The 12,729-nt window shown below is 31.5% G+C and overlaps 1 protein-coding gene and 1 long non-coding RNA gene across 24 annotated transcripts; both read left to right on the plus strand.

The window, feature by feature from the left end:
- Positions 1-537: 537 nt before the first annotated feature.
- LOC140884067 (uncharacterized) lies at positions 538-7,413 on the plus strand. Of its 23 annotated transcripts, XR_012150530.1 has the most exons (6): positions 538-872; positions 2,729-2,800; positions 3,185-3,235; positions 3,323-3,375; positions 4,037-4,837; positions 5,379-7,413. It is a non-coding gene; the product is annotated as an uncharacterized lncRNA (long non-coding RNA). The 23 variants fall into 23 exon arrangements; XR_012150537.1 differs by having other exon boundaries at positions 2,729-4,837; positions 5,379-5,535; positions 5,954-6,020; positions 6,100-7,413; XR_012150540.1 differs by having other exon boundaries at positions 2,729-4,837; positions 5,379-5,535; positions 5,954-6,020; positions 7,204-7,413.
- Positions 7,414-10,539: 3,126 nt separating this feature from the next.
- On the plus strand, positions 10,540-12,417 carry LOC140883552 (large ribosomal subunit protein eL28z-like). Its single transcript, XM_073290072.1, has 4 exons — positions 10,540-10,598; positions 10,675-10,840; positions 11,489-11,649; positions 12,164-12,417. The coding sequence occupies exons 2-4, from the start codon at positions 10,693-10,695 to the stop codon at positions 12,284-12,286; spliced, it is 432 nt and encodes a 143-aa protein (XP_073146173.1). The 5' UTR covers positions 10,540-10,598; positions 10,675-10,692; the 3' UTR covers positions 12,287-12,417.
- Positions 12,418-12,729: the final 312 nt, after the last annotated feature.

The raw sequence follows: 12,729 nt of genomic DNA on the forward strand, positions 1-12,729 counted from the left end.
AATTACTTAAAACAAGGTTCTAAAAAGCGTGAATTGTGATGAAACATCACGAAATTTTAGTAGATTAAATAATATATAAACTTAAAATTGAGCATGGAAATTTTTTTTGGTTTTATTATAATTCTAATTATATCAAGTAATTATATATATATATATATATATATATAATCGATAATAAATAATAGATCAAAAATAATAATTACTACAACAAAAATACTCAAACACAATACTTAAATTACCAAAAGCGTTGTTTTTTTTAAATTACAACGCTTTTAAGGAAAAGCGTTGTCGTTATTTTTATTAAATTCATAAAAAACAATGCTTTTTTTAAAAAGCGTTCTTTGTAAGCGTTTTTTTAGGTCTAAAAAGCGTTGTCTTTGAGCATTATTTTTTATATGTACTACAACACTTTTTAAAAAGTGTTGTAGATAAACCATTTTTTTAATTTTAAATAATAAATAAAAATTGAAATTACTTATGTTTTTTGCCTTAACATAAAAAACCCAAAAATTTCCAAACCCTTCATCGCGTCCCTCTTTAAACATCTGAAAAATTAACCCTAAATCCCCAAGCCCTTCCATCGCGATTCCCTTTCTTGTTGAGCTCTTTCAATTCCAATTTGACAAACCGTTAATGGTGATTTCTCCCTCTTCTTCTACTTTTTCCATCATTCATCAATTGTTTTTGTTCTTGTAGAGAGCTTGCGAAGACTTCGGATCTATCTTGCTCTGTTTAAACTTGGGCGACGAGGGGGGGAAAGTGGCGGCTTGCTCGATCTGTTTAAACTCATGACGAGCTGTAGGGGCTGGGCGTAAAAGCTGTAGGGGCTGGATTTACGCCTTGCAAATCATGGGGAGTTGACACGGCTCAGTGTACGTATTTTTATTCTAAGAAATATGGACCCATTACTTTCTGCTAATCTTCTATTTTCATCAATTCACCTGAAAACGAGTGATCGAATTAGTTCAGCATATGGTAGATATATATTTCCAGTTCCAACGTTCAGCTGCATCTTTGTTTTTCCTGTCAAATTTCAAGCATCCTTCACTCATTTACACTGTTTTTGTAAAATATTTGTGTACTCTAAGCATTCTCGTCAAAGTTAATTGGAAATTGTTCACTGTATTATTTATTTAGTTGTGTATCAGTGTACCTCATTAGTTTTAGCCTTAGTTCATTGGAGATTTCGTTAAAAGAATATGGCTGGTGTTCTCTCTCATTTCCACCAGTTCATTTAAAAAGATCCATTCGAAAGGATTTGTTTACATTCTATTTCATTACTTGGAGTTGACTTTACTTTCAACCTTGTTTTTCCATTGCACTGGTCATTTTTTCTCATGTTGTTTATTTATTGTGCTATATGTATATACTGGTTCTTGATTTCCAACAGTGGATTGCTTTTGAAATTGTGAAAGTGGTATTGAATTTGCTACGTGCAATTGTGCATCTCATTAGTTGCTTTCATTCTCGAATCACGGTTCTTCATTATGTTAAACTGGTAGCCATTGTTCTTCTTGGTACGAAATAAGACAAATAGCATGATCAATGCCTGTCCCAAGAGTGCAGCAAATGTGACAGGACCTAAGTATTGATAAAGTATAACTACAGCCACAGTAATCTATAATGGCATTAGCCACAAAAAGTGAAGCTGCAGCATCATATCCGAGAGTTGTCGAGCATCCACAGCCATGTAGTTTACAATTTGACCAACCCCATGTGCTTGTCTTGCGGAACCTGATAGCCTTAATCCCTTCTTGAATAAAGAAGTAATAAGTGTTGATCGAATAAGCATACCAAGATTTTGGGTATGGAAGTTAAATTGGTGAGAACTCAAAACTTCCAAGAACTTCGCAACCAGTAGGATACCCACAAGGTAATATCCTTCAAGATAAGAACTCCTCTCCCCTGCTGTGAAATCCACAAGCTGCTGTATGAGTACCGGACCAACATACATGACACAAAGCCTTACAACTGCAAGAAAAGCAGTGAAAAAGAATTGTTTCCAGATGCATCGAATTAGTGTTCTAATAACAGGGTGCTTCGAGTTTTCCTCATGCTTAGGCCAATTTCTCGCAAAGAGCTCCGACATTCGTTCGGCTCTGTGTTCCGGTAAAAGGGAAGGTATGTCCTCAACCTTGAGAGGTGATTCGTAACCTTTCTTTAGAAGGGGATTCATCCAAAACCAAAAAGCTTTAGAAACAATAGAAGCCAAAGCATATACAAAAATGTTTGGTTTGTTCGCAAGGGTTTCATACAGTTTCCCATCTGCATCCGTAATTGGATCGGAGTCCTCCACTACGATGACCCTAGTGGACCCTTTAACTCCTACACTAATAAGAACAATAGACAAAGGGAACACAACTATTGAACCAATGTCGTCCAATCTGAAGTTAGAACCAGCTTCACTATAAGAAATCATACGCAAAAGCCCAGCAGCAAAGAAAAGTTGAAAGACAGCGCACTACCCAATAATAAAGAGACATAGCCTTGAACCTCAAAAAATGTTGTGTAAAACATATCCACGAATTTTATTTTAGCATTTTGCGCCTCTGTTTTCCATAATTGATCGTTTTCAGTATTTGCTTGAGCTCTAATACTCACCAAGATTTCAGCCCAGCAAATTTGTTTGATGTAATATAGATTGTGATGGCCTTTTCTTTTCTTGTCGCCAATTTTATAAAATATAGATTGATATCTATACTGTGACAACGAGCTTGCTTTCTTGCAGGCCTTGTATGCGATGCACTATCTGTTGACCCATTGTCTCGCTGTTGCACAGGAAAAGGAGATCAATTTTCTTGTCAGTGAGTTGTCTCTTTAAGTCTTATAATAGACAATTTCTACTCCGTCTCATTGTCATTATTATCTTGTTTGTTTTGGACATTCTTGACGTATTCCCCGCACATTTTAGCTTGTAAAACAAAGAACATAAACAACTTACATAGAAATGGCAGGACCATTTTCCTTGATTTCTTGTTTGATTGTGTTTATTGAGTCTTCTAAAACTAGTGTTTCCAAATAGAATGCGTATGTCTTGTTTATTGTTCTTGAAGAAACAATTAAATTGAAATAACATGTTTATGGTTATCTCAAATGGGCACCATCTTCATTTTCTTGAAGCTTTTTATAATGTTCTATTTCTCTCTTCTTCTGAATAAGCAGTGAATGCAATCTTGTTTCACAGTGTTGCAACTCATACGAGTATTGTGTTTCATGCTGCTTGAATCCAGCCTTGGTACTTTCACTCTTTTTTTTTATTTTACTCTGCTTTTGTAACATGCTTTTATAAAAATGGTAATTTGCATTCTACTTGTTGCTTCAGACTGATAAAGAATTGGCACAAAAAAGTCAAAATAGCCAAGCCTGTGACTGCTGGTAAATCTTAATTCAGATTGACATTAACTATCAAGTATTAGTTGAGATGTTAAATCAGCTGCTCTTTTCACGATTTACTTTAGGTTAATAAAATTTTTTGAGTTAACTTTCATACCTTTTGGAATATTCTCAATTGTGTGAGCCTTGGCTCATATTGATTCACATTCATTCTGAATGGACCTAAAGTCAGGTATTGCTGTCCTTTGACCATGTGATGCATTGTTGTAACGAACATTGCAGGCTTCTTATTGTGTGTATAAATTATTATCTTTTTTTTTAAATTGAGTTATGAGAAGATTTTTACTTTGATTTATGCCTCACAGGATTATATGGAAGTGTTTTTTTACTTTTGTGCTAGGAGATGTTGCCATAATTCTGAGAGTGTGGTATGTGTTCATTTGTGATTGTTTGGGCTAGTTAACCATGTTGACTTTCCTGAAAGCAGTGATCTTTGTATTGTGCGATAATAGTTACACTAAAAAGTGTGATCCCTTTGAATCTTGATGTTTTGTTCCACGCAAAATGTATATTTTTTCAATTCACACAGGCTGCTTCCTTTATTTTATACTTTTGGACAGTTAATTCACCAATTCGTTCTTCATTTATAAGAATGCATCTAATCAGTTTCAAATAGCATTTGATATCTCTTATGATATTTCAGGTGCATGAAAATGCTTATTGGGTGAATATCATCCTTATTTTACCATACCATCAAATTCATCAGGTTTGTGGATAAATAGTTTAGCATATTATAAGGAATTAAGTTTACAAGTTCCTCTTTCTGATGGTTGTTAATTAATTTTGCATGTAAGTTCATAATGCAATATTTACATCAATATAAATCGAGATATTGTATTCTACTCACTAGTTTAATTTTAGTTTAGTTCCATATTTACTGATATGCTATTGATATGTCTTTTAGAACAAAGCAGGAGAGATGATTTCGAATCTCTTGGATATGTCCTAATGTATTTTTTAAGGGGAAGGTAACTATTGTTTCAGGACTTCATAATTTTTGCTCCTAATTATGTGGAAATTTGTTTTTCCATTGAATTTGGAGTGTGTGAAGTTGAAGAAATATGAGATGGGAAAACAGTGGTAATCCTGGGGTACGTATGTAAATATATTTGTGTTTTACAGTCAATATGCATCCTTGTTTGTTTGCACTAATTCTTAGTTTGAATTCATTGCATCAATCGACTCATATTTAGATCAATTCTTTATGATCGCTCGTCGTCACTTTATCAATAATTAAAGGATCCATCCAACCACACCACAAATAAAGAAGCAACCAATATCATGCCGTGTTTCTGGAGGGTGGCCTAGCTAGCACTTGGTGCAGCAACAGCAACCCTACACGGTTTTATTAATCCGGTCACTGTCTCTTCCATTTGGGGCGGTTTGTTGTTTGGTTGGTCGATGTCTGGACTATGCACAACCACTGTAAGAGATCCAACTCGAGGTGAAATATTTGATTTTGGTTTTCGCTTTTTAATTGCTTATGGTTGATCTAGTACTGCATGTCAAACGTACTGATTTTGGTTGCGTATATTTGATTTTGGTTAATTGCTTTTTAATTTCTTATGGTTGCTTATATTTGATTTTGGTTTTCGCTTTTGTTTTGGTTGGTTGATTGATTTGTTTTATTCTTTTTGTTTGTGGGTTCTAATTTTGAGACAAAAATATAGCAATTTTGGTTTCAAGAACTTGGATCGTAGCTTACAGTTTATGTTGGTCCATGGGGGGAATATGATTGAATGAGCTTAATAGATCATCGGTCATGAAATTTCTTTTCATGAATCTGATGTGGGGTTTCTATTAATCACTACAACAAAAATAGTAATTCACAACTTTATTAATGTCTATTTTGTCTAATGTTCCCCTGCTCGTTTCTTATTACCCATGTTGGTGTCTACTCAATTTGAACAAAGAATATAGGTTGGCAGAACTACTATTCATTGCAATATTAGACTTCTCTAACCAACTTTCACGGTTTTGTGCAGGTTATGGAGATATATAATGAAGAACACAACATAGTTAATGAAGAATTTTCTTCTTTGTATTCATCCAGAACGACTATAAGGGTCACTAGATTTCTCATGTCTCATCTGTTTCTTTGAAGCTATATAAACTTAGGATGTTTGTGTTTTATTTCACGAGGTGAGAAAGGTATAGCTAAATTGAAGATGTTTGTTTTTTATACTTTAATTTCTTCTTAGTTCAGGTAAGGAAGCAGTAGATAATCTCCTGTGCATATGGGAAGAAGGCCAGATTATGTGGCTCTGCCTTTTGTGTTTTGTGTTTTATATTTTGTTTGAGATAGATTTTTCAGTGTTTATGTCTATTCTTTATGCAAATGGAAATGAAAGCAGTAGCTAATCTCCTGTGCATATATATATAAATTGAAGATGTTTATGTTTTATATTTTGTTTGAGATTGATTTTTCAATGTTTATGTCTATTATTTATGCATATGGAAATGGAATACATTCTTGGAAGCATGATTTTGTATGCGTCTTTAGCTTTGATTTTGTTAATTAAGTAATCTTCTGATTCACTTATATCCACTGCGTGATCAGGACATGGAAAGTAATCCCACCATCCCTGTCGATAGAATACTGTGGAACCCTGATGATACACCATTTGGTATGCACATTATCCCCTAAAATTAGCTGTTAATTTCTATTTTTCTGTTGACCTAGATGGCTTCATGTTCAAACAACAGGGATCGTATAATAAGAGCGCATGATATGGTTGTATTTGTATCATAAAATGGCAACTATGCGGAGAACCAACTAGAGAGAGTTTTTCTAAGCTTTTCATTGTTTGTAGTAATAGTAAATCATTTATTTCTATGGCATGAGCTATATGTGCTAAATTAAATTCTCCGACCAATCTTATAATCTTTTGTCAGGTATGTAAAAAGATCGAAAATTTCTCCAATAAGGCCAATATCTTAGAGTGTCTTTGAAGGAGTTAGCGTGTATTACAATTATACTGGATCAGTTGAGTGCTTTGAGTGCTTAGAGTGTCTTTGAGGGAATTGATATTTGTTTATGATATATTTTTCTTTCAACATGATTCTTGGTGCATATTTGATTGGCAACATTACGGCCTTGATCGTCAAAGGATCAAACCAAAATTTGGAAATTGTGAGTTATTTAAAACTTTAGCATTTCCTATTAGTGCATTGGTAGTTCCAAGAAACGTACGATGCACATGCTACATATATTATCATAGTTGAAAATATAGTTTTTTTAAGTTACAAATTCATACATTTTTTGCAGATATCTCAAACTCTGTACAAGTCATATGTTGAGAATGTTCCTTTTTCCAAGGACAACTCCTTAGAATTCATCAACCAAATTTAAAGTTGATCTCTTGACTAATTTTTTCACATTTTAATGTAATTAAACATTTTTGTTTTTAATGTTATATGTTGAAAATTCTACTACGCATGTTTGATCTCTTTTTAAAGTGTTTCCTAAAATAAAATAAAAATTATTTCGGTGATCTAAATCAACTAAAAAGTCTGATTCGAGCTAGGAGATTATGATGGAAGATGAGCCTTGGTAAGGAAATAATTTGGTACAAATAATTCTTGAATTTCTGCTGATCAGTTTGGATTAGGAATGTGCTTGTAGGTAGTAGAAGGCACATTTACTGAGAAACCTGGATCTGGTGCGTGGCAATTATTGGTTTTTCTCATGAGTTTTTGTGTTATTTCTTGGTTATGTTATTATTGTATTTTCCCGTGGGATAGAATAAATAATTTGATGTTTGATTTATTGTGTCATTCATAACCATGACTTTAAAATTTTATTCTTAGTTGCTGCTATTGTTCAGCACATTTCCAGTCCTCCAAATGGATTTAGAATTCTGAGAGTTGGTCTGATCGTCGACCAGAAAGCATAGCGCACATGGTCAATATGAACCTGAAGAATTCAATTATTTGTTATATTTGAATGATTTTTGTTATATTTGAATGATTTATAATATTGAAATATTGTATATTAGATTTAATTTTCAAAAATTTTGAATATTGAGTGATTTATAATATTGAAAATTTGTGAATTAAATTTTATTTTTTTTTGTTTTTTATTTGAAAAAAGACAACGCTTTTTAAACGTTGTCGTAGGTGGTTTAAGCGTTGTCTTTGCAAAACACAACGCTTTTAAAAACGTTGTGAAAAAGCGTTGTAAATGGCCGTGTTGTAAAAAGTTCGCTGAAAGACAACGCATAAAAAGCGTTATCGTTGCTAAAAAAGATAACGCGGAAAAAGCGTTGTCTTTTTCAAATATCACAACGCTTTTTATGCGTTGGCTTTACTCAAAACGACAACGTTTTTTTCGCGTTGTCTTTGACCGCGGTCTTTCACAACACTGGCTACGACAACACTTTTTTTTGTGTCAATAACAACGCGGAAAAAGCGTTGTCGTTTGCCGTTTTTCTTGTAGTGAATAATGTGTAAAAGACTGTTGTGGTGCAATAATTGTCCTTGTTTGGTAGAGCAATTGAACCGCATCACGGTTGGGCTGCTGTGCGATATTTTAAAGGATTTATAATGTCAAAAGTTTATTATTATGCATCTTAATATCGAAAAATTCACTAAAAATATATTGATTTATATTGTAACTCTCATGTTAGACAATCTAGTTTTGATGGTTTGATGACTTCAAGAATATCAGTAGACAGTAGTAAATGCAACATAATATTTTCCCAACAGAATATGTCAGACGACCTTTAAAAGAAAATTAATAGTCATTAACAAATATTCATCGGTTACAAAAGATTAAGAATAAATTCAGTAGACTACTTTGCTTATAACCTGTGTATTATTTGTTATATAATGTTCCTAGTTACGAGTCAATTTATTTTTTCATTACAATCATTCATTGGATCGTACAGAAGAATTTATTGTCATCACCATTTTTGAAATAAATCATCTTCAAAGACTCAAACATTTATTGTTTATCTCAAGTCTTGGATCCATCATGCAAAGAAAGTTTGATCAAATTCAGAATATTTCTTGTGCTACTGTTTTTTTATAAATAATTATTGTATTTTTTGTAAAGTTTGAAAAAGTTTTTATATGAGAAAATAATCTTTTCCAAAATTTTCAATATTGATTATCATAGTGTGTTGCTTGCTAGGAGCTTTAATAGTCAAAGATAAGATTGTTGAAGTAGATTTGTATATCGTCTGTGCTTATCAATTTATATATTGAAAACCAAAACACATGAATATGATATAGTTGATATTTTTATTGAAATATATAATTTAAACATATAATTTATGGTTAGAACTACAAGTAGAATAAAGAAATTAGAAAATTAGAAGATCAGAAAAAGACATAAAATTTTATTTAAACATATAATTTGTGGCTAATTGCCACGAGTAGAATAAAGAGACTACTTTTTGTACGGTTTAAAATATTTAAGTAGCACAATTACCATCAGCTATAGTTTTTGATAAAGAGACAAGCGTTCGGTTTTATGATTATCTTGTAATATTAACAGAAAAATAGTGTGCAATAAATGATTAAATATATTTGTAGGAAAAATAAATCAAATAAAAAAAGAGAAAATAATAAATATCAAATAAGAAAAAGAGAAAATAATAAATTTTAGATGCAAAAATATGAAAGTGTACAATAGAAAAATAGTTTATAAAAAATAAAAATATTTAATTTAATTCACAATTGTTACTCATATGTTTATAGTAGTAATAAAATAGATATTAGATAGATTGTAAAAATTAAAATAAAATAGATATTAGATAGATTAAAAAAATTAAAGTGCACTATACAATTTTTTATTTTAAGAATTCATATACTATATTATAAGAGTATTATTAGTATTCCATGTACTTGTTCATATTTGAATTATAATATCGAATAAAATAAATTAGAAAGTATGGTAAAAAAATTGAAGATAATATTAATATTTTTCTATATTTGAAAGAATGCATGATATAATTTTTAAATAAATAAGTGTATGATATACTTTTTAAATAAATTAGTTAAATGAGAGGCACATAAATAAATTATTAAAAGAGAAAAACACATTAGTTATTTAATATTAATGAGAAAATGGTAGTCAAGTAAATTCACAAATTAACTTACATATTTATGTATGTGTAATAATATAATAATAAATAGTAGATGCAAAAATATGAAAGTTTATAACAGAAAAATAATGTGTAAAAAATAAAAATATTTAAGTTAATTCACAATTTTTATTCATATGTTAGTAATAATAATAAAGTAGATATTAGATAGATTAGAAAAATTAAAGTACATTATGCAACTTTTTTATTTTAAGTATTCATATACAATCTTATAAGAGTTTTATTAGTAATCCATGTACTTGTTAATATGTGAATTATAGAATCGAATAAAATAAATTAGAAAGTATAGTAAAATTTTTTAAGAGAATATTAATAGTATTTTTTTTATATTTGAAAGAGCGCATGATATACTTTTTAAATAAATTAGTTAAATAAAGATTTACATAAATAAATTATTGAAAGAAAAAAACACATTAATTATTTAATAATGGAAAAATGATAGTTAAGTAAATTCACAAATGAACTCACATATTTATATATATATATATGTAATATGTAATAGAAACGTATGAATAAATTCACAATTCAACTCACATTATAAATATAATAGATTATATAATGGACAATTTGCTCAAAAATCCCCAAATACAAACATGTTTCGTTTTGGGGTCCCTAGTCATAAAATGTGATTCAAAACAATACAAGATGTGGTACAAAACCATACAAGATGTGGTACAAATTAACAAAAAATGTGGTACAAAAAATGGCTAGGGAGTGCAGAGCAAAACATGTTTGCATTGGAGATTTTTGAGCAATTTGCACTTATATAATACTATACATACTGTATATCCAAAAATAACGGAAAAAACAAAATTTCAGTATCTGTGATTATATAATATTAAATTCATAGTGATTGCTCTAGAGCAAAAACAAAACAAACAAACAAATTGTCAGATTATATAATAAATTAAATTCAAAGCAATAAATATTATTAGGACCAAAATGTAAATAAGGGCATAGGGCTAGTTTCGTCATTGCATGTATCTACTTTATTAGGGTTTAAATTCATGTATTTATTCGGTGACTCCATTTTCCTTCCAAAGTGAGAATCTGGGAGCCGTCTCAGTTAAACCCTAGAACCAATTCTCTCGGGAGGTAAATCTCAGCTCCCATGAACTTTTTTGTTCTTTTACATGTATGCGCGTAATTCATGTTTTTCTGTTTGATTTAGGATTTCTCCGTGTTAGAAATGACGACAGTTCCTAGCCAGCTGATATGGGAGATCGTGAAAAAGAATAACTGTTTCCTGGTAAAGGAATTTGGGAATGGAACGGCTGGCGTGAAATTTAGCAAGGAGCCCAATAATCTGTTCAATGTTCACTCCTACAAATACTCTGGTTAGTTTTTGATTTTTTTTTAAAAAAAAAACTATTTTCAGTATTAGATTGCGGCTTTTTCTAGCTTTGTTCTATTCGAATTGTTATTCAGTTTAGTTGCAGAAATGTGTTTTCTGATCTGGGAAAATGTTGAGAAAAATTCAATTTTTTCCCATGTTCCTGCAAATACCTTTTTGTGGTCAATTTGGTGGCTTCTGTTTAGTAGATGAATTGGAATCCTTTTTGCAACTTTTGTAGTCTGTAAAGTGTAAGTGAGATGAACGGACAACTGAGATTATTTTTATTGTCTCCTTATAACTCTGATACATATATCTGCGGGTATGCTGGATTTCATTTTCATTTTCTGTTTCTGTTTCTTTTCTTTCTTTTTTTTTTTGTGTGTGGTTTCAAGGTTTTATTCTGTCTAGGTTGATTTTTGGTGGAAGAATGTATTATAATGTAGTTTCTTGGTTACTTTGTCAAAGATCTTGCTTTTGAACTTTTAAATTCTCTCTTTTTCCGTTTCTGAAATTTACAACTTGGTTATGTTGTGGTTCTTAACCATACAGTTGACTGGGTTATCATCTTGAGAACTGTTTTATTGATGCATTTATATTTTGATGATTATACTTGGATTTTCTCCCCTTTAGACATTTTTATAATTTGTAGGGTTGGCGAATAAGAAAACCGTGACCATTCAACCAGGCAAGGATCAATCGGTGTTGTTTGCAACTACGAAGACTAAGAAACACAACAAGCCTGCACGTTTGCTTAACAAGTCTCTCATGAAGAAAGAATTCAGCCGCATGGCCAAGGCTGTATCGAATCAGGTATCCCACTGCTGTTGTGCTCTTTTCTGGATGCAGTTTTAATAATTGTTTTTTTCTGTTTCTGATTTTCCAAGTATCTGTCATGGAAAAATACTATGGAGTGCATTCAAAATTTTCAGCATTCCACTAGTCAAATAGATAGGTTAATCTCTGCTTTACTATGTATTATATTGCAATTTGCAGAAGTGCGTGACGACCAAGTATAGCCCTTGATTTTTTGGTATTACACAAGTTAATGGGTGTGTTATTATCTCTGCATAACCCTTTTCTGGGTCTACGCATTATTCGGCAGCGGAAATCCTCGTATATTTTAGTACATGACTGAATTATGTTAGCCACTGATTCTATTTTGGCGACCATTGGGGAATTTAATCAAATAAGAGCTGCCTAGATTAGATATATGATGGCCATGATCTAACAAAAATGTTCATAATGCTGTGTTACCAAGGTTTACATAAATACGAAATCATGAATTCAACCCCTGGTTGTATAGTAATTGAATCTCTTACTACAGGTGGCAGATAACCATTACCGGCCTGATCTAAAGAAGGCTGCCCTTGCAAGATTGAGTGTGGTGAGCAGAAGCCTTAAGGTTGCCAAGTCTGGAGTCAAGAAGAGGAACAGACAAGCTGCTTAGGCCTAACTAGGAAAAACTTTGTTCTATTTTACTTCTCCACACCCAAAAAAAGGATACTGAAGTTTTTCGTGGATTTCAAATTGATGTTTTTGTCCTGGCTATTTATGACAACTTAATTGTTTGTTTTTTTATGTACTTGAATTTCGGACCTTTTTCTAAGTCCTGGTTTTACTTGGGACAATATACACATACAAGCGCTGGTGTTTCCAGCTCGATGTCTAAATTAGGAAGGGGTTCAAATGAACTGAATAAAGCGGAATAATAGTAAAAAATAAGGGCTTGAGTTTGGTTCAAATTAAGTATATTGAAGTTCGATTTGAAGTTTGAAAATTTTAAATATCGGGTTCGAGCTCGATTCGAAATGAAGTTCAAGTTTGACTCGAAATATTCGTATCTATTCGAACTATTGTTTAGATATCAAAATTCAAAAACTTTGTTCAAAA

Source organism: Henckelia pumila, chromosome 2 (assembly GCF_033568475.1).
Source record: "Henckelia pumila isolate YLH828 chromosome 2, ASM3356847v2, whole genome shotgun sequence".
Taxonomy (NCBI): Eukaryota; Viridiplantae; Streptophyta; class Magnoliopsida; order Lamiales; family Gesneriaceae; genus Henckelia; species Henckelia pumila.

Bases quoted from the DNA above. Each gene is read 5' to 3' on its own strand.
- LOC140883552 (XM_073290072.1), top strand. From the start codon at position 10,693: ATGACGACAGTTCCTAGCCAGCTGATATGGGAGATCGTGAAAAAGAAT. The intron at 10,841-11,488 runs GTTAGTTTTTGA...TATAATTTGTAG, and splicing joins TCACTCCTACAAATACTCTG to GGTTGGCGAATAAGAAAACC. The intron at 11,650-12,163 runs GTATCCCACTGC...CTCTTACTACAG, and splicing joins CCAAGGCTGTATCGAATCAG to GTGGCAGATAACCATTACCG.